The sequence below is a fragment of the Misgurnus anguillicaudatus genome, chromosome 4, assembly GCF_027580225.2.
Source record: "Misgurnus anguillicaudatus chromosome 4, ASM2758022v2, whole genome shotgun sequence".
NCBI lineage: Eukaryota > Metazoa > Chordata > Actinopteri > Cypriniformes > Cobitidae > Misgurnus > Misgurnus anguillicaudatus.
In genome coordinates this window covers 27,243,468-27,263,994 of record NC_073340.2, presented here as the reverse complement: position 1 = coordinate 27,263,994, position 20,527 = coordinate 27,243,468, and the positions used below count along the sequence as shown (strand labels likewise).

At 38.3% G+C, this 20,527-nt stretch overlaps 4 protein-coding genes across 4 annotated transcripts in view; 3 read left to right on the top strand and 1 right to left on the bottom strand.

Moving 5' to 3' along the window:
- Window positions 1-1,907, top strand: part of sema4gb (sema domain, immunoglobulin domain (Ig), transmembrane domain (TM) and short cytoplasmic domain, (semaphorin) 4Gb) — a 28,040-nt gene extending 26,133 nt beyond the window's left edge. Inside the window, exons 14-15 of the mRNA XM_073867081.1 lie at window positions 489-550; window positions 624-1,907. Coding sequence (XP_073723182.1) covers window positions 489-550; window positions 624-1,591 — 1,030 coding nt within the window. The 3' untranslated portion in view covers window positions 1,592-1,907. The remainder of the gene's footprint in view (window positions 1-488; window positions 551-623) is intronic.
- A 7,807-nt stretch (window positions 1,908-9,714) lies between these two features.
- On the bottom strand, window positions 9,715-11,016 carry mrpl43 (mitochondrial ribosomal protein L43). The gene is made up of 3 exons (XM_055175288.2): window positions 10,720-11,016; window positions 10,451-10,557; window positions 9,715-10,243 (listed from the first exon to the last, which is right to left on the bottom strand). The coding sequence occupies exons 1-3, from the start codon at window positions 10,848-10,850 to the stop codon at window positions 10,035-10,037; spliced, it is 447 nt and encodes a 148-aa protein (XP_055031263.1). The 5' UTR covers window positions 10,851-11,016; the 3' UTR covers window positions 9,715-10,034.
- Window positions 11,017-11,409: 393 nt separating this feature from the next.
- twnk (twinkle mtDNA helicase) lies at window positions 11,410-16,590 on the top strand. The gene is made up of 6 exons (XM_055175286.2): window positions 11,410-11,544; window positions 11,905-13,285; window positions 13,492-13,732; window positions 14,903-15,010; window positions 15,458-15,599; window positions 15,712-16,590. The coding sequence occupies exons 2-6, from the start codon at window positions 11,929-11,931 to the stop codon at window positions 16,036-16,038; spliced, it is 2,175 nt and encodes a 724-aa protein (XP_055031261.1). The 5' UTR covers window positions 11,410-11,544; window positions 11,905-11,928; the 3' UTR covers window positions 16,039-16,590.
- Window positions 16,591-16,825: 235 nt separating this feature from the next.
- galk1 (galactokinase 1) lies at window positions 16,826-20,304 on the top strand. Its single transcript, XM_055175287.2, has 8 exons — window positions 16,826-17,185; window positions 17,799-17,988; window positions 18,285-18,404; window positions 18,631-18,766; window positions 18,952-19,133; window positions 19,211-19,361; window positions 19,490-19,652; window positions 19,872-20,304. The coding sequence occupies exons 1-8, from the start codon at window positions 17,018-17,020 to the stop codon at window positions 19,941-19,943; spliced, it is 1,182 nt and encodes a 393-aa protein (XP_055031262.1). The 5' UTR covers window positions 16,826-17,017; the 3' UTR covers window positions 19,944-20,304.
- The last annotated feature ends 223 nt before the right edge of the window (window positions 20,305-20,527 follow it).

The window sequence follows — 20,527 nt, the reverse complement described above, 5'->3', positions numbered from 1 at the left end:
TCCAGGCTTCGTTTACAGTATGAGGGAGACGCACGCTGTAAGTTTGAATAAAAAAAACTTCGCAAACATGTCTGAGGATAACACGTCATCCGCGTCACTGCAGTTACGTGGCTTTGGTCTCGTGCATGCGCTTCACAACGGACGCGAAGGGGAAGACATTGCTGAATAAAGTAATAATTTTTGGACCAAGGTGTGTTTTCGATGCTTCGGCACGTTCTGGCTGGCCCACTGATGTCGCATGGACTACTTTGATGATGTTTTCACTACCTTTCTGGTCATGGACAGCACACCGCACGTAGATCTAGTGGAGGGTCAGAAACCTCTCGCACTAAATATAAAACATCTTAAACTGTCTTCTGAAGATGAACGAAGGTCTTATGTGTTTAAAATGACATGAGGGTGAGTCATTAATGACATTATTTTCATTTTTGGGTGAACTATCCCTTTAAGGCTTTAGTAAGTTTAACTGTGCTTTTGTCTGTTTTTAGGTCTGTCCTTATCCAGGATGTACAGATGGGAAGTAGAGGCTGTACAAATATTACAAGTGATGGTGTGTATTCATGTAAAGTGTTTCTAGTTAGGTTATTTTTATTAAAGTACTGATGTGTCTCATATATCACCAGGTTTTGTCACGCACCGGACACGTGTGGTGATGGCTGGAGATGATGTGCTCTTGCAGTGTGAGATTCGTTCAAACCTGGCCTCTCCTCGATGGACACTGAACGGTCAGCAGCTGCAAGGATACGCCTTGGACTTCGGCTACCGCACCGGCACAGACGGCCTCCTCATTATTGGGGCCCAAGGACAGCAAAGTGGGCACTACCGCTGCTACGCGGTAGAAAACGGCATTTGGGTTCCCGTTCGCAGTTATGTGGTCAAAGTGCAACCCGTGTCGCCCCCCGCATCACACCTGTCACAAAGCCCAACAGCTCTTCCTGAAAGTTTCTTTACCACTGCAACTGTACCGACTCCAAGCCATTCCAGCGCTCCCGTCGAGCAGCTCCTTTCCCCCCCGCCTGCCCCTTTACCTTCTAGGCCAGAATTTCAGACTTACAGTCACATGGAAGCTATGTATATTTCTCTAGTCGCTGTTCTCGGTGGGCTTTGTCTGGTTTTGACGGTGGTCCTGCTGTATGTCAGCTTCAGCACACGGATTTCAAATGCCAGAAAGTATTCCCAGCAAGGGCTTTCTTTAGAAAGAAAGAGGAGCTCGCACTTTGAGCTCAAAACACTTTCGAGTCACTGCAATGGCAGGACGGAGGGACGGAGCAGAGCCGTGTCACGGGACAGGGAGTTTTTGCAGATCGTGCCGGTAGACGTCCAGACATCTCCGAGCAAGGATCCTCCACCCGCCCCGCCTCTCCCGATGCCCCCACCCCTGCCCTCTTCAGAGTACGCCAACGGACTTTCGTCCACGCTGCCCAGCATGCTGAGAAAAATGAATGGGAACAGCTACATGCTCCTGAATCAGACTGACTCGGGGATGACGTCGCCACTGTGCCACTCGTTCACAGAGGAACTCAACAGGATCCTTGAAAAAAGGAAGCATACGCAGCTGGATGACATCCAGCCAGATGAGAGCTCGGTGTAGGCTCATCTCATGCCATTACTATATCGCCCCCTTGTGGTGGGAAGTTTTGTATAAAGAGCCACCATCCCACCACTGAGGTTTGTGTATTGTGAGGTTCTTCATTGTATTGCGACACACACCTACAGCTTATTTGACTCGGCACTTTTGAGAATCGTCAGGTTTGGGATCTTTGGTTTATCAAACAAAAATGTTTGACTGAGAGGTATAGACTCCAGTAGACATCAGTTGTAGCTAATGACTCCAAGACTGTGGACCGAGCTGAAGTTTGAAGAACACTACAAGATGGATCTTATAGTTTTAAAGGATTAGTCCATTTTCTTAAAAAAAATCTAGATAATTTACTCACCTCCATGTCATCCAAAATGTTAATGTCTTTCTTTGTTAAGTCGAGAAGAAATAATGTTTTTTGAGGAAAACATTCCAGGATTTTTCTAATTTTAATGGATTTTAATGGACCCCAACACTTAACAGTTTTAATACAGTTTAAAGTTGCAGTTTCAAAAGACTCTAAATGATCCCAAATGAGGCATAAGTGTCTTATCTAGTGAAATGATTGTCATTTTTGGCAAGAAAAATAAAAAAGATGCACTTTTAAACCACAACTTCTCTTCTGTGTGATGAGCCAGCGCGACCTCACGTAATTGTGTAATGCAGTGTAAAGGTCACGTGTTACATATATGAAACGCACATTTGCGGACCATTTTAAACAATAAACTGACACAAAGACATTAATTAGTATCATTCCATACAACAACGTCGGAACGGTCCTCATTCTCCACACTTGTAAACACTGGGGCGTAGTTTCGCATACGTCATCTGTGACCTCTTGACGTGATGACGTATTACGTGAGGTCGCGCTGGCGCGTCACAGGTCTGGAGGAAGACGAGAAATTGTGGTTTAAAAGTGCATATTTTTTTTCTTGCCAAAAATGACAATAATTTATAAGACCCCTACGCCTCGTTTAGAGTCCTTTGAAACTGCAATTTTAAATTGCATTAAAACTGTTAAGTGTTGGGGTCCATTAAAGTCGATTAAAATGAGAAAAATCCTGGAATATTTTCCTCTAAAAACATAATTTCTTCTTGACTGAACAAAGAGAGACATCGGCATTTTGTATGACATGGTGGTGAGTAAATTATCTGGATTTTTTTAAGAAAATGGACTAATCCTTTAAAATTATTTTACAGAGAGTTCATGATTCAAAAGGACTGTCCAAAGACTGTGTAGACAATGCAAAGCATATTTGTATATAACCAAGGTGATATTATTGCTCAAATGCAAAGACGTTTACAGATTTTTGCATAATTGCACCCAATGTAAATAACAATCATTTTATTATCTAAGCTCATGCAAAACATACAATTAGTGCATTTCTGTTGGTTCACCATTTCATTTCTAAAATTAAATCAACCAGTAAAACCAGTTCAGAACTACATGCAATGAGTATGCAGAAACATATTTTTACACTTTGGTGAAAAATTGGTCATAAAATTGTCCCAAGCTGTCACTAGGCCTGTACCAATGGTCCTAATATGACATAGATATGTTTACATTTGGTACCAATATGTCCCTTTGAGGTACAAATATGACCTCTTTAGGTGCAAATGTGTACTTTTTGCAAGGGTACACCCCAGTGACAGCAAGGGACCATCGTTTGACCATTTTTCCTGACCATTGAGATTCAGCACACGTTTCATTGACATCTACAGATTGATGGTCATTTTCTATGCCACTGTGCTGATCGGTGCCCTTTGTAAGAATGAAAGATTTACTCTTAATTTATATCCGCTTTCCTTTGTGCTGTCTAAATGCTGCTGGCTTTGACAGCATACATCTTTATGTTCAAAAGATTTTAAAAAATGCTTGAATCATTGCATTGCACTAATATTTAGTTGAAAGTTTTGATGCAATTACAACATTTCATTTGTATTCATTTACTGCATTTAAAATGCATGACAATGTGCCTGGTTAACCCATTACGTCACATATGTGACCCTGCCTGTAAAATCCAGGTCTCATAAGATTTGAGACATTTCAGTTTTTGATTTTATTTTACTTTTATCGTTGAAATGATCTTAATTATTCAGTATTAAAGATATCAAATTTATATTTTCACAGAATGTTCTTTACATTATATAGCATGCTTTTATATCAATCTCACAAGCGGGCAGGGTCACATATATATGCGTTTCTATACAGTTACTTGTTTGCTGCAGTGTATGTGGTGACTGCATCTTAAACAGTGTTAGGCTGCGATGATGCTCAAGTTTTGAGTCAGCACTCGCCTTGTCTCTCCCCAGTGGGCTTCCCGGCTCATGCTGGTCTATTTATCAGCCCTGACAGGAAAAGCGGCACCTGGCAAGAACTCCATCAAGATGTAGAGAAAGCTGTGGAGCCCTTTCTTAAAACAGCAGAGATTAGAAAGAAACACACGATCTGCTTGTATTGGCCAGAGAGTGGTGAAGCCAACACAGCTGCTGTCAGACTGAATAATTACAGCGTCGGCTCGTCTTTTCATCGCATTCATCTGTTATTTTGCGCTCTTGTACCCGGTAACCCTTTGCTGTAGCATTTAAGTGTTCATTTTGCATACATTTGCATATATTTGTGATTGTAATTGTGCCTGTAGATGATGAATATGGGCTGTATAGGTAATTGGTTGACTCGTCCAATAACTTATTTGCTTATGAGTTTTGATCTCAGAGTTAAATGTTTAACATGCATATCAGTTTAATTGTATCAATTCATTTAAGTCAACACTGTTTGCAAGCAATTTTACCTTCATAATGTGACAAATCTGTAATTTAAACAGGATGTTCAACAAGAATAAAAAAGTAGGGTGGTATTTTACTGTATAAATTCCTACTTTTACAATCCTTATTTCCCTATAGATAAAGTTTTCATAGGTGCAGAATTTTGATGAACGATTATGAAGATAAATGTTTTGTTCTTTTGAACAACATGCACTGATTAATCATTTACAGTACAGTCAGTAACATGACAATATACAATCACCTAAAGGATTATTAGGAACACCATACTAATACTGTGTTTAACCCCCTTTCGCCTTCAGAACTGCCTTAATTCTACGTGGCATTGATACAACAAGGTGCTGAAAGCATTCTTTAGAAATGTTGGCACATTTTGATAGGATAGCATCTTGCAGTTAATGCAGATTTGTGGGATGCACATCCAGGGCACGAAGCTCCCATTCCACCACATCCTAAAGATGCTCTCTTGGGTTGAGATCTGGTGACTGTTGGGGCCATTTTAGTACAGTGAACTAATTGTCATGTTCAAGAAACCAATTTGAAATCATTCGGGCTTTGTGACATGGTGCATTATCCTGCTGGAAGTAGCCATCAGAGGATGGGTGGTCATAAAGGGATGGACATGGTCAGAAACAATGCTCAGGTAGGCTGTGGCATTTAAACGATGCCCAATTGGCACTAAGTGGCCTAAAGTGTGCCAATAAAACATCCCCCACACCATTACACCACCACCACCAGCCTGCACAGTGATAACAATGCATGATGGATTCATGTTCTCATTCTGTTTACGCTAAATTCTGACTCTACCATCTGAATGTCTCAACAGAAATCGAGCCTCATTAGACCAGGCAACATTTTCAACTGTCCAATTTTGGTGAGCTTGTGCAAATTGTAGCCTATTTATCCTATCTGTAGTGGAGATAAGTGGTACCCGGTGGGGTCTTCTGCTGTTGTAGACCATTTGCCTCAAGGTTGTGCGTGTTGTGGCTTCACAAATGCTTTGCTGCATACCTCGGTTGTAACGAGTGGTTATTTCAGTCAAAGTGCTCTTTTATCAGCTTGAATCATTCGGCCCATTCTCCTCTGACCTCTAGCACCAACAAGGCATTTTCGCCCACAGGACTGCCGCATTTTTCCCTTTTCACACATTCTTTGTAAACCCTAGAAATGGTTGTGCGTGAAAATCCCAGTAACTGAGCAGATTGTGAAATACTCAGACCGGCCCGTCTGGTACCAACAACCATGCCACGCTCCAAATTGCTTTAATCACCTTTCTTTCCCATTCTGACATTCAGTTTGGAGTTCAGGAGATTGTCTTGACCAGGACCACACCCCTAAATGCATTGAAGCAACTGCCATGTGATTGGTTGATTAGATAATTGCATTAATGAGAAATTGAACTGGTGTTCCTAATAATACTTTAGGTGAGAGTATATTGGAGACATTTTGTTTTATCTTCATTTTAAAGAAAAAGTTCGCAGAAAAACAAAAAACAATCCACTACCATAAAACTAGAAAAAATTTCACGCAGTGCGTAATATCATTGCGCCCGGTGCACACATGGTACGGCAGCAAAGTCCTTGATTATTACGCTGGAATGAGAGTATAGTTCCTAGACATATCGGCCTAGGAAATCGCAACTTTTAATTTAACGTTGGTCTTAGTACACAATGTAACTATAGAAGAGTCTTAAATAAGAAAAATATCAAAACTCTTCGGTCATTATTGACTGCGATGCTAATGGTCTAATCAGATTCAATGGACTATGCTAAGCTATGCTAAAAGTGGTACCGCCAGACCCGGAGATCGGCTGAATGGATTCCAAAACGGTAAAACTCAAATTTTTAACTCTAGGGGAGCTGGCAAATGAGCCTATTTAAAAAAAGTGGAGTGTTCCTTTAAATGAACCTAAAAGTGTTAATTAAATAACTCCACTTGATGTTAAATGTCCTGAAGAAAATTGCTCTTCTATTTGTAGATATTGCTGCTGTTTACACATTATTTAAATGTAAACACCCTAAAACTGCCCCAACAAAATTTGAATGTGCACTGAAATAGATACTTTAATTAAATAATAGATTATAGTAAATGGATTCTATATGCCTTTAGGACACTTATATTACACGACTCACGAGTCGAATGTAGTTATTTAATACTTTAGGTTGCTTTCAAAAGCTTAAAGAGGTGGTCACCATCCACTCCCATAGTAACCAAAAAGCCCAAAATAACACTTTATAAAAAAAATCAGCGTTTGGTGTCGAAAGCAAAGAAAGACATTAGGTGGTCAAACAACACTACGGGGTTAGTAAATAATGACATAGTCTTTATTTTTGTTGAACTATCCCTTCAAGTGTTGGATACCTAAGGTGTAGCCTACTTCTGTTCATAAACTGTGATTCATAAATGTTTCGATGTTAGTAGTATTGCTCATATTGTGTTTGTAAATATCCACTGCCTTTCCTGAACTTTTGCACTTACATCTTTTCCAAAGTTTTTGCTATGTTGGTCAGAGTATATTAGGTACATAGAGCTTATACTTACAATATCTGATGTTTACAAACTATTAAAGTATTTATTATTGTTGCTACTGTTTCTTATCGTGTGAACCCTAAAGTTATCAATGTGCAAATAATACTGACCTAAGCCTCATTTTCTGTCACAGTAGTACATTTAAACCAGATCCTTATCTAAATCAGGCCTTTTCATGTCCCCTCTGCCCTGTTACTTAGCAACACAGGTCTTAATTTAGAACTTACTTTAATCCCCATAATAGGTCAAGCCAGTTTTCACTGGGGACGAAAGATGTGATCGGAGGCCTGGTCTCATCTGGTTGTAATAAATGGGACATATTAATAAATATACTTCTCTCTTGCGAACAAATTTATCAAAACATGCCTTACATTGATTAAATGCTCAGCCTTGAGTTATCCGGCCTGGTTACTATACTGAGTAACCATTCATTCATCTCCCTGGAAACCTGGTTATCTTCTACCACACTGCTGTCATTGTAGTGATGGTGATGACACAGATAAGCAAGTAAGTGCTGAATGTCACCCATTGTGGTATCATATTAATCACAAGTTAACAGGGTTAAGGGTAAGTGTTTTTAAAACGAAGTGCCAAAATTGTTACTAATTCCCTTTAACATATTCTAACGTCCTCGCCCCCAGCCTGATTAAAGTCTGTGGCATACGGCTTACTTTCCAGAAACGCGTGGGAGTGAGAAAAGCTTTCCTACTGTGCCCGGTAAGCTTTGTGTCGCTGTTACTGTAGATGAAATGCACACGTTGCATGTTCGTTTACATTCGGTTTTAAGCTGCTGTAATCAACATAGAGATAGAGAGAAACAAATATGTCAATTTAAATATTCATATTGGTGTTTGACCAATTATATATATAGTCATTGTGAATATGTGGTTACAGGTTTGCAACAGTGTTTGCTTACTTGGGTTTCCTGTTTTTTTTGTAACAGCTGACAGTTAATGTAATGGGCCTGCAGAATTATCCAATAAATTGCTTTTTTGCAAAAATAATACCTCAACATTTATGTCTTGTAACGTGTTCGTCGAGTAAGTAGCCTATTAAGTAATATTTACAAAGCTTATAAAAATGTCTCAACTTGTGTTTTGTATGGCATCCTTTTGCCCAAGGCTTTGAACCGGTTCACGGAACGAAAACGAAAACTTTTGATGCTTTGCAAGGAACAGAAACGAAACCAGAAACTTTCAAAAAATACATGTTCTGGAACAGAATCGTTTATTAAAAATAACCCAAGTCTCTAATGCTCAATCATAAGAGGTAAATATTGTAGGCTATCAACTATCTCAAGATGTTTGTGTTTTTAATATTAATTAGTGGTTTAACGGTCCACAGTTTAACCGTGATCCATACGGATCATGACCCCCAGTTCATCTCGCATGCGATTCGCGGATTAATACGCAAATTTAAATAGGGTAAAAGTTAATAATTTGCACGTGTTTCAAAAACTTCCAAATGTTAACATTTAAGTGATTTTATACAATTTAAACCACAAAAAGGCGCTAAAGTGAGCAATTTTCTGTATGCACAGACGCACATGCGATTGAATGTGTCTGGTCCAACTCCAATCAAACGTGATGATCCCTATGCCCTTCAAAGATCAGAACTCTTGATGTATAAACTTGAGAGAGAGTTGCGCTACTGTGTCTCATACTGTAGTCCATTAAAATACATTTGGCGAATAAAGCACTGAAAAACAACGTAATTTTCACTTTATGTGGAGCGACTGTATCTTCTTCCCGAAGCGCCATTTGAAATTCGTCCTCCGTCTGTGTGTGCGCGCGTGTTTAAGTGCACTCAAAAGTGCATACACGGAGAGACGCGTTTCAAAAAGCAAGCAAACAATCTTTTTGTTCTTGACAGGACACATACAAACAAAATGATCTTGAAATACCACAGTATTGAGTGATTCGAGAGTTATTCGAGAAATCATGCGGAGAAGTCTGGTTTCAAATTACTCATGCGATACATGACGTCCGTCACGGATAATTCGTGTTGTGCTGGTTTACGACCCTACTCCGGAGTATGAGCTAATTTAGTTCCCAACAAAGGCGGTTCCGGTATTAAAATCATTCCTACTTTCACAAATAGTTTGGGTAATATGAAAAGGTTCCTATATCATCGAGATGACAAACATAACGCTTAACTTGAATGTTCCTGGCATCAGACTTGAAATTTCGCATTTCTATAGCAACAGTAACAACGTTTAAATGAATTTGCATAAAATAATATTGTTGGCGGCTATTAAACACTAAATTACATTTAATGCTTCTGCTAAATATCTCACAATAACACAGAAAGTCATTTAACTCATACTGGAAGTGGTTCTGTGTGGGGTTGCAGCGGTCATGTGGTACAAGTCGTAGCTCTAAGAAAACCCCCAGTCTATGAACTGTAATTACGAGGACATAAACCATTTTAAGATGTTACATTTTAGCGATATTTGTTTACATTATGACATGAACGTAGTGTCTCTTAAACTGGAAGAAGGATACTACACACTGTAAAAAATAAAAGCAGCATGAAGTTAAAACAACTTTTGCAAATCAATTCAACTTACTTTTTAAGGTTTCGGCTTATAATAGTTGACATAACTTATAAATTAAAGTTGAAATTGTTAAACTTAATTTTTTAAGTTAAAGTAACATAAAAATGTATGTTGATTTGACAAAAATTTTACAGTGCAGCATTTCCCTCTTTAGTGTCGCCAAGTACACATGTGTCTGCGAGATAGTCAAGATTCTATTACTGAAGGAGCTTTTGGCTAATTATTTAAAAACAAGTAAGAATAAAAAGATCAAATAACAAATCTATTATCACATCAATTCAAAACTTTATTTCCAAAAGGCAAACAGGTGCATTTCTCAGTGCATAAATGTCTGACAAGCACTTACTGCCAAGCAATACGGCCTGGTACAATTTTATCTTACACAAACCTTTTAAACCATAAAAAACATCTTCATCAGTCCAGTAATGAGTCCTATTTGAAGATATGTAACTCATCTTAGTACTGTTAAATGTGGGCCAGTGTTGGAGCTGTGGCAGAGGTAGTTGACACTCTTTGAGGTCCACCAGCAAATCTGAACATCAGTCTGAAAATAAATACAAAACCACTGACTTAACAGCAAAGTCCTTATTTTGCTTGTGGGCCAACTGGATCAATGCTAGGCGTTCGATTGGTAAAGGGGTGCCATTGGCCCTGGATACTCGGACTGTCTGTGTGGAAGGGTTTACGGATGCGGATGATGTCTAGTCCTGACTGGTTGGATAACTTGGTTATGAGTTCAGTAATTTGCTGAGATGTTTTATTGGTGAGCGTCTCTTCTTGCACTTTGCCATTCACTGCACAAGCCAAACAGAAACAGTAAGTGCACAGTTATTTTAATGTGATACACTGCAGTTATTCAATTTCATTATTATGTACATGATCATTTGATTTTTTTTAAATAGATTGACAAACAATTTGACAAGTAAACATTTTCAGAAATTATAATTGATAAATGTGTATGTCTGCAGATATGTTATGAAATATCAGCAAAGGTTACATACAATATTCTGCAACTATTTTGGGAATCCCGCAGGACTGAGGGGAGATGTAAACCACAGTTCCTGGGTTATTCTTGGCAAAGTCCACCACACCTTCCTCAATGAAGTCTCTAGAAAAACGTATGCCATTAGATTTAAGTGTTTCACAAAAAAACCCACACGTCAACCAAGACATAAATTAAGTGACATAAAAATAAAAAAATGCCCCAAACTACTTCAGGGTCATTTATGTATCATAATACTATACATGATAAATAGCAGTGATCACTTACCTGACCCCTACAGATCCTTGTCCCTTCTTTGAGAAGACGAGAGATATTCGCTTTAGCTGACACACATAGCGACCCACTCCGTTATGGAGAACGCTCTGTAAAAAACGACTCGGTGTCCCGCGAGCAGTCATATCAACTCCCTTAAAAATGCTTCATTCACTTCAACTTTGTTTGCAGTAAGTTCTGGTAACAGTAGCGTGTACTTTAAATGTTTAGATTTAGAGGACAGCCGTCAGAAGACATGCGTATTGCCAGTTGCGTTAAAAACGGTCGACCGGGTGAAAATTAAGGCTGAGCATCAGTAGTTCCGTATAACTTTAGTACCATACAGAACATTTGCAAGACAGCGAATTTGTTTATTATTTATATACAGATTAATTATATTTAAAGCCATACAGACAAGTATTATGTGAAAAAACAACAATCCAATGATAATTTAAATTATTAATAAATTAAAATAGGTTAAATATTAAAAACAATACCCGTTTCTAATAGTTTCAGATAACAGTTACCTCTATGGACCGTCTAGCGTTACTGTGTACAAAATTTCTTTCTGTGGGTCTTTTTCCAGCAAAGATCATTACAGTTTCTATTAAAACCTATACCGTACAATTCCCATTATAACCATTAAATCCATGACAAATTACTGTGATAAGAATGCGAGCCACAAATAAGCTCGAAGAAGAAATTACTGTGATGGGTGTTTTGTCGGCAGGTTCGATGCGGGACAGGAGTTGGTGTTTCACGGGGATCTATTTTGGAGTCGGACCTGCTGTCAACGAGGGCATGCGCATGGTAACAGTTTGCCGCGCTTCTTACACTTTAGTAAGTTTATTTGTGTTTTCGATAAATAAGATCTGATATTTACAGTATGTAAACTGAATGGGCTTTGTTGGTGTATTTTTTGCTAACGGTTTTCCTCGATTATGTCGTTTATTTTGTATATATCTTAATATTAAGCATCAACGTTAAGGGTCATGCGCGGATTATATATGCATTATACCTTTATTTGGATACTTTTTGCAGTAACGTTAATTTATTTAAGTATATATGCCTGTACACGAACATAACTGTATATACAGTGCAAGTAAACACGTTTGTGTCCGCGCGCATGCGCGAGATCATCCGCTTAGTTTGTGATTCTACTGCGTGTGATAAATGTGGTTTTGTAATTTTCCGTTACAGGTCTGATGTCCTGAATAACAGCAGATGTGGAGGAGCAGGTTTCTCAGGGGTGCAGTCTGTCTCTTGCAGGGGGGAGGCTACTGTAGTCCCTGTAAACGTTTTCAGCTTCCTTCATGGAGATATCTGTCTTTATCCCAGCCATGTCTCAATCCATTGCTTCCATGCTCCTTAAAGGCGCCAAGGTGGAATCAGTCTGAAATCAAATTAAGACCTTCTGTTTCCTTATACTTCTATAGAACTTTAAGAAAAGATGCAGCATCTACGATCGATTTTCCTCTACATTCCCTCGCGGTGACTGACATCAAACAATATCTTCGTTCCAAAGATATTCCCTTTCACGATGGGTACAGCTGTTTGCATGCTCCTAGCATTTTTTTGGAACCAGGTTCTGGAAGAGAGAACCACTCGCTGTTCATCGATAAAACCACCGGACAATTTTTGTGCAAGGATACTTTGGTGGAGGGGACCTGGGAGGACCTTCAGGATTGTATAGAGGTGATGTTAAATGAAGGCCAGACCTTCATCAGCCCTAATGTACTGTTGGGTTTTCCTGAGAGTGTGGAGGAGCAAGAGGAGAGAGAGATGGAGCTAAAGGAAGTCCAGAGAATCTGGAGCAGCTCCGTCCCTTTTTCTGAACTCCTGGAGGAGGAGGCGCAGCTCGTCAAAACCATGTTTGAAATTGGTAAACTCACCAACGGCACATTGAAAAAATTCGGGGTCCGGTTCTTCAAACCCACCAGGAGTTTGGTGTTTCCATGGTTTAGCGGGCGTGATTCGGGTCTCCGGGGTGTTAAACTGCTTTCTGCTGCCATGACAGGTGATGGACAGGTGACGTACACTGAAGCGACAGTTCCTAAAATCTCTAACTACCACAACCTCTTCGGCTTGCCTTTAATAGCTTGGAAGGATGTTGAGGTTGTGCTTACAGGGCATGAGCTGGACAGCATGGCAGTGAGTCAGGCCACCGGTCTGCCATCTTTGGCCTTGCCACGGGGCGTCAGCTGTCTGCCCCCAATTCTTTTGCCTTATTTGGAACAGTTCAAAAAAGTTACATTATGGCTGGGAGGAGATATGCGCTCATGGGAAGCGTCAAAAATCTTCTCCAGGAAACTTGGACTTAAACGCTGCTCTCTGGTCAGGCCGGGGGAGTTTCAGCCATGCCCCAGTAAAGCTTTGGGGCAGGGTAAGAACCTGGCACGAATAGTCAAGGCATCCATCCCGGCTGCTCACAAGTCCATTGTGTCCTTTAAACAGCTCAGGGAGGATGTGTACGGGGAATTGGCTAACGTGGAGCAGGTGGCTGGGATACCGTGGTTTAGATTCCCTGAGCTTACTCGAATTTTAAAAGGTCATCGCAAAGGGGAGCTTACCGTTTTTACAGGTACTAACTGTTACTGAATTTTAAAATTCTTCTTATTTACAACTTAACTAACATTTTAAGCTTTGTTTCTGGAGATAAATAAATATTAAAAACAACACATCTAATGGTGGCACGATTGCCTAACCACAGTAGTGTGCGTATTATATAAACTTTTACTAAATATTTAATTTTTTCTTATAAATGCTGATATAATTTTTTATTTGTAGGTCCCACTGGCAGTGGAAAGACCACCTTTATCAGCGAGTTTGCCCTAGATCTGTGCATGCAAGGTGTCAACACACTATGGGGCAGCTTTGAAATCAACAATGTGCGCTTGGCCAAAATTATGCTGACTCAGTTTGCCAAGCAAAGGCTAGAAGAGAACTTGGACCAATATGACATGTGGGCTGACAAGTTTGAAGACCTGCCTCTCTATTTCATGACCTTTCATGGACAGCAGAACATCAAGTTAGCCTTTTCTGTAATTCTTAAAGGATTAGTCAATTTTCAAAAAAAAAATCCAGATAATTTACTCACCACCATGTCATCCAAAATGTTGCTGTCTTTTTTTGTTCAGTTGAGAAGAAATTATGTTTTTTGAGGAAAACATTCCAGGATTTTTCTCATTTTAATGGACTTTAATGGACCCCAACACGTAACAGTTTTAATTCACTTTAAAATTGCAGTTTCGAGGCATAGGGGTCTTGTCTAGCGAAACGATTGTCATTTTTAACAAGAAAAAACACTATTAAACCACAACTTCTCGTCTATCTCCGGTCATGTGACGTGCCAGCATGCCCTTACGTAATACGTCATCACGTCAAGAGGTCACGGATGACATATGCGAAACTACGCCCCAGTGTTTACAAGTGTGGAGAAAGAGGACCGTTCCGACGTTGTTGTATGTGGAATGATACTAATTAATGTCTTTGTGTCAGTTTATTGTTTAAAATGGGCCACAAATGTGCGTTTCATATATGTAACACGTGACCTTTTGACATCATTACGCAATTACGTGAGGTCGCGCTGGCATGTTACACAACCGGAGATAGACGAGAAGTTGTGGTTTAAAAATGCATATTTTTTATTTTTATTTACTAGATAAGACCCTTATGCCTCGTTTGGGATCGTTCAGAAACTGCAATTTTAAACTGCATTAAAATTGTTACATGTTGGGGTCCACTAAAGTCCATTAAAATTTGAAAAATCCTGGAATGCTTTTCTCAAAAAACACAACTTCTTCCCAACTGAACAAAGAAAGACATCAACATTTTGAATGACATGGTGGTAAGTAAATTATCTGGATTTTTTGAAGAAAATAGACTAATTATTTAAATGAAATAACATAATATTTGTTGGTTGTGAACTTGTGATGGATATTGATGTCTGCATTTTAAACGGTAGTAATTTGAAGTGAATGTAAAATGTATTACTTGATCATCAGTAATACATCCTAAAATCTAGTTTACATTATTAGGTTAAGATACTGCCAGTGACATGTATGCATAAATGACTATATTGTATTGCAATTACCTTTTTTTTTTAGCATCTTTTATACCATATTTTTCAAATGCAACTGGATGTATATGTGGTTGCATGTGCTGTATGGGTTATACATATTTTTTTTTCCCTGAACAGGACTGTTTTGGATACTATGCAGCATGCTGTTTACCTTTATGACATTAGTCATGTGATCATTGACAACCTGCAGTTTATGATGGGCCAGGAGAGTCTGTCTTTTGACAAGTAAGCACTTAAAGGGGGGTGTGTAATGCCATTTCATGCATTCTGATATATTAACACATTTAAAGAGTTGTAATCCTAATGCTAAACAAATGCAAAGTGTCAAAAAAGCAGTTAAGCCAAACTCATGCCTCCTCTTTCCTATAAATTAAAAAAAAAAATTTGAACATGGGTACCTGTTACATATCAATGACCCCATATTCCTTTTCTGGGCATTTCTCCCGGAAAACCACTGTCTTTTATAAATCTGATAGAACTAAAGACTCTTCAGAGATATGAAAGATGTAATACTACTTATAGGTACTCAAGATTAACATGAGATGAGCAGAAAAAGTATTATGTAAGCTTTAATAAAGATGCCTAAATGTATCATGCTGGTAGAAGTAAAACACACAAAAAATTATTCTTAAGGTTAAATGATTAATTAAATGTCTGTTTTTGTTTTCACAGGTTTGCTGTACAAGACCACATTATTGGAGCCTTCAGGAAGTTTGCCACAAATAACAGCTGTCACGTGACCTTAATTATCCATCCTCGGAAAGAAGAAGATGATAAAGACTTACAGACAGCATCCATCTTTGGCACAGCCAAGGTTGTTAGATAAAGATTTTATTTATTCTTTTGCAACTTGCGTTGTGTATATGGTGTAATGCATTTCTATGAATATGAGAGGGGTGTAACATCTAAATTTTTTCTCAAATCAGGCCAGTCAGGAGGCAGATAACGTGCTCATCCTTCAGGAGAAAAAGTTGGTGACGTGTCCAGGTCGTAGGTCCCTTCAGGTGGCCAAGAACCGATTTGATGGGGATGTGGGGATCTTTGCCTTAGAATTTAACAAAGCCTCGCTCACCTTCTCCGCTCCTCTAAAAGGTAAACAGAAGCTTCGGAAGGTCAAAGCGGACAAGAATAACAACACAGAGGAAACCGAGGCGATTGAACCCAAAGAAAGCAACGAGAAAGCGCTCAAGACTGCCAAAACTAAGACTGCAAGGACGGAAAAGGGGTCAGCACCAGGAAAGGGTGCCACCTGAAAAATAAAATAATCACTGGCCTTATCAAGAATGATTATGTATTCATAAAGATGAATTCACTGAATGAAGTTTTCTTGTTGTATCAGTGGTCAAACCTGAGACATTTCAGTATGGAAATTGATGTTATGTTTGGTTCATCTTTTCTGCTTAGTTGGGGAACATCAAAGACAAGGTTCTGGCTGGATTGGCACAAATGCCAAAATTGTGTAAATATTTTACTTTGGTGTATACTCCAGAAACAAGGACGAACAGGTTGTATGTAATATGTAATGTTTAATACCCCTTAATTCAGTTTTTCTATGCACTAAAATGCTAATTTTAAAACTTTTACACAAAATATCTTCCTGATCAGATACATTTGATGGTTTAAAACATTTCACTTTTAATACAAGACTCAGCAGTATTTGATTACTGTAAAGTAATACAGTATAATCCTGTCATACATTTCATCAATGTATTGTTTTATAGTTTTATCTTAGGATAAAAGTGTCAAGCACAAATAAGCTATTTGATAGAAACTGTGAAAACTGTTAATAAAAGTGTTTCATAAAATCTGTTGCTTCTGTTGTTATTTTGATATTTAACAGCTGGCTTTATTTTGTGCTAATATTTTTTTAAATATTAGGGGTGCTCGAAATCATGCAGAGCTGCGCAGACTGTTCGGCATATGACATCAAATACCGCGAGAGCGATTCAAGTGCCCAGTTTTGAAACCACTCTCGCGATACTTCAAAGCCAATGCGCAGACAACTGTTGTTGATTTACCACGTGACTTTTTTGCACCAAATCAGAACCCTGCGTGTAAATGTCGGAAGTATACAAACCTTTGGTCGTATTTTTCTTTAGAAGTCACGAGTTTAATGATTCATACGCGTTGTATCGTTCATTGACTTGTAAATCAGTTATTACCCCGTGATTTAAATTGCACAATTTTGTGCCACACGTAAATTAGCATAACGTTTTATTAAATTACAGTATAATGGCCAAAAGTTATTCAATTCAAAATGTTGCTGATTTAGTTTCAGAGGCGCGTCGCGTGTACCGAGAACGATTTGACGGTGATGCGGATGTTGCTGTGTGCGCACCAGGACGCGTGAATTTAATCGGAGAGCACACAGATTATAATGAAGGATTTGTCCTCCCGATGGTAAATTACATTTTATGACAGTGTTAAGAGCAAAGTTTGGTCTAAAATAAGCAGTGTATAATGTAAAATAATGTTCGTATATGCATGTTTAAATTACGCAAAGGGAAAGAACCTTAATTACGCCCTCCTGTATTTTTGCGTCATTTATTAAGAGGTGTGTTATGACGTCATGTTTTTTTGTCCGCTATGCAAGAACTTATCATTCAGATAGTATGGATAGGTTATCAGTGCTTTTATGTCCTTGAAAATACAAAATACCTTTGTGGCCATCAGCTGTTTACCATTAAAACTATTACAAAATTCCTATAGGTGGTTTATTCCAGTAGGATTTAAAGGTGTTCAGTTGGTTTCCATCACACCAACATAACTTAACACTTTACCAGTAGAGACCCAAAGTTTCCATTACAACCAATACAAAGCCTATTTATTATAATCAATATAGATTATAATATAGATTATCTATAATCCGTTGCCTTGACACCGCGATGTTTTCTTTTGTTCTATTTACAAGTTCTACACACTTTCACGTTAGTCAGAAATTGTCCTGTTACCTAAATGTCCAATCACCACAAATCATCAATCTTTGTTATGATATTTGTTTAAATGATCTCAGGCTTTGCCGATGGTGACCATTATGGTGGGCAGCAAAATATCTGGCCAAAACTGCTGTGTTGTTACTTTGACTGAAGCTGCTGATGAGCCAAGGGTTGTGGACTTTCATCTCCCAACTGAAACGACCCCTCTTTCAAGAGGGCAGCCGAACTGGGCCAATTATGTAAAGGGAGTTGTACAGCACTACAGAGGTAATCTATTGCGATCATTATTGTCTATCTGGCACAGAAAGGAACTAATGAGAAGCTGTAGATTTTGTTTTCCTCTAGCACGAAATGTGACCCTAGGGGCCTATGTGAACTTGGACTAACTTTTAAAACTTCCAGTAAAGTTGCAGAGCACGTTATTCTCTTTATGTAGAGGCAAACAGGTTCAATATGCGTTTCTGAATGATTTAATGCACAGAATAAAGTATACATTAATCCCATGCATTTTCTAGACCTACTCGTATTGCTTTTAAAAATTCTTGTGTGTGTGCTTTACACAGCACGTCCCATCCCTGGCTTTAGAGCTGTAATAGCCAGTAGTGTGCCACTAGGGGGTGGGCTCTCCAGTTCGGCTTCACTTGAAGTGGCAGTGTATACCTTTCTGCAGCAGTTGTGTCCAGGTAAGGGCCCTTGTTGGTTGTATCTGTCACCTGTTTTAAATGAAATTGGTCTGTCAGTGGGGGCTAATGAAACCGCAGCAAATAAATAAATGTAGCTCCAAGAGTTTCCTAGCTATACAAGACAAGCTTTCAGGCACTAAAATCATTATCAAGTCAACACTCAAAAATGTTTAAAATCCCACTAACAAGTGGGAAATTTAAACTAATTATTTCTGTTCCTTCACAGATGATGGAAATCAAGTCGCCAAAGCAATCGCCTGTCAACAGGCTGAACACACCCATGCTGCTGTGCCCTGTGGCATTATGGACCAATTTGTGTCTGTTCTGGGTAAAGAGGGTCATGCATTACTCATCGACTGCAGGTAGATCACTTTGCATATCCGTTTGATGTGATAATGTTAGGCTATATCCTATTTATGTTTAGATATAAACTCAAATTTGCCTGAGAAAGAAACCTGTGTCCTTGGCTTGTAAGTTAAGCTACAGATACACAGATGAAAGTGTTTCAATGTAACTTGATGTTTTTGTAACGTGTCATCCCTTTCAGATCTTTGGAAGCAACCCGTGTCCCTTTGACTGACCCTGGACTTGTAATTCTGATCACTAATTCCAACGTCAGGCACTCACTCACAGGCAGCGAGTATCCCACCAGACGAAAGCAATGTGAGGAGGCAGCTGCCATTTTGGGCAAGAGCAGTCTGAGGGATGCGACTCTGCAAGATCTGGAGAGTAAGAGAGAGAGATTTGTAGAAGGCACAATATGACTTTGACTTTAACTTGACAGTAAAAGTCTCACAAATTTACAGCTTCTAAGGATCGATTGGACAGCGTCACATACCGGAGGGCACGGCACGTGATTGAGGAGATCGAGCGCACTTCACAAGCTGCAGAGGAGCTCAAAAGAGGAGATTACAAAAAGTTTGGGAAGTTAATGGTGGACAGCCACAATTCTCTTAGGTACACATCTGTAAGATGCTTCTTAGTGACTTGTTTGCTTATGCTGTTTGTTCATTAGGTGAGGTTAACTGCCAGTTAATGGCCTTAATGATTTGTTCTTTGACTGGGATAAATATTGTTGATTTTAGGGATAATTATGAGGTCAGTTGTCCAGAGCTGGATGAATTGGTGTCAGCAGCACTGGAGGTGGATGGAGTGTTTGGGAGTCGGATGACGGGAGGAGGCTTTGGTGGATGCACGGTTACTTTGCTACAGGCAGATGCCACAGAGAGAGCAATGAAACACATTCAGGTTATCATCAGTTGTAGATCTCCATACATTAACATTTTGATTTAAAGTGTGATACAAATAAACTGAAATAATTAGAAATTTAATTATTTATTCTGCAATCTGTAACTCTCAACATTTTATTGACCTTTGCCTTATTTATTGAGAGACTAACAGATAAGTATTTGACTAATAGCAAGAAAGCTGACCAATGTTTTATTTTTTTTTACTGTTTATTTACAGGAGAAATATCATGGATCCCCAACTTTCTACATAACTACACCATCAGATGGAGCACGTGCTCTCAGTTTATGATTTTTTAAACTGGTGCTGAAATTAAAGTTCATTGAATTAGAATTTGATTATTATTAATTTCAATATTAATAATTATATAATATGTATGTCAATCATTCATAAATGTTTAAACATGCATCTTGGATTAACAAGCCAAATACCCTTAATGGTTAGCCATTGTAATAAAGAGTATTTTTGTAACGGGTGATCTGAGGTTAATTTCATTGACTTTTTTGTGATTTTTGAATTTTTTTTTTATAAAATATTTTTAAATATTGATATATAATAAAACATTGTATATGAATGAACCACTAGGATCCCACAAAAACATCCATGTTCACCTGTTACACCAAAAATTGTAATAAAAAGAAAGTCAAGTTTATTTTAGAGATGTCAAAAGATCACTGCGATGTCATTCTGATTAATCACATACAATTTTTAGTATATATATATATATATATATATATATATATATATATATATATATATATATATATATATATATATATATATATATATATATATATATATATATATATATATATATATATATATATATATATATTTATTTATTTAGTATATATATTTATAAATAAAAATATACC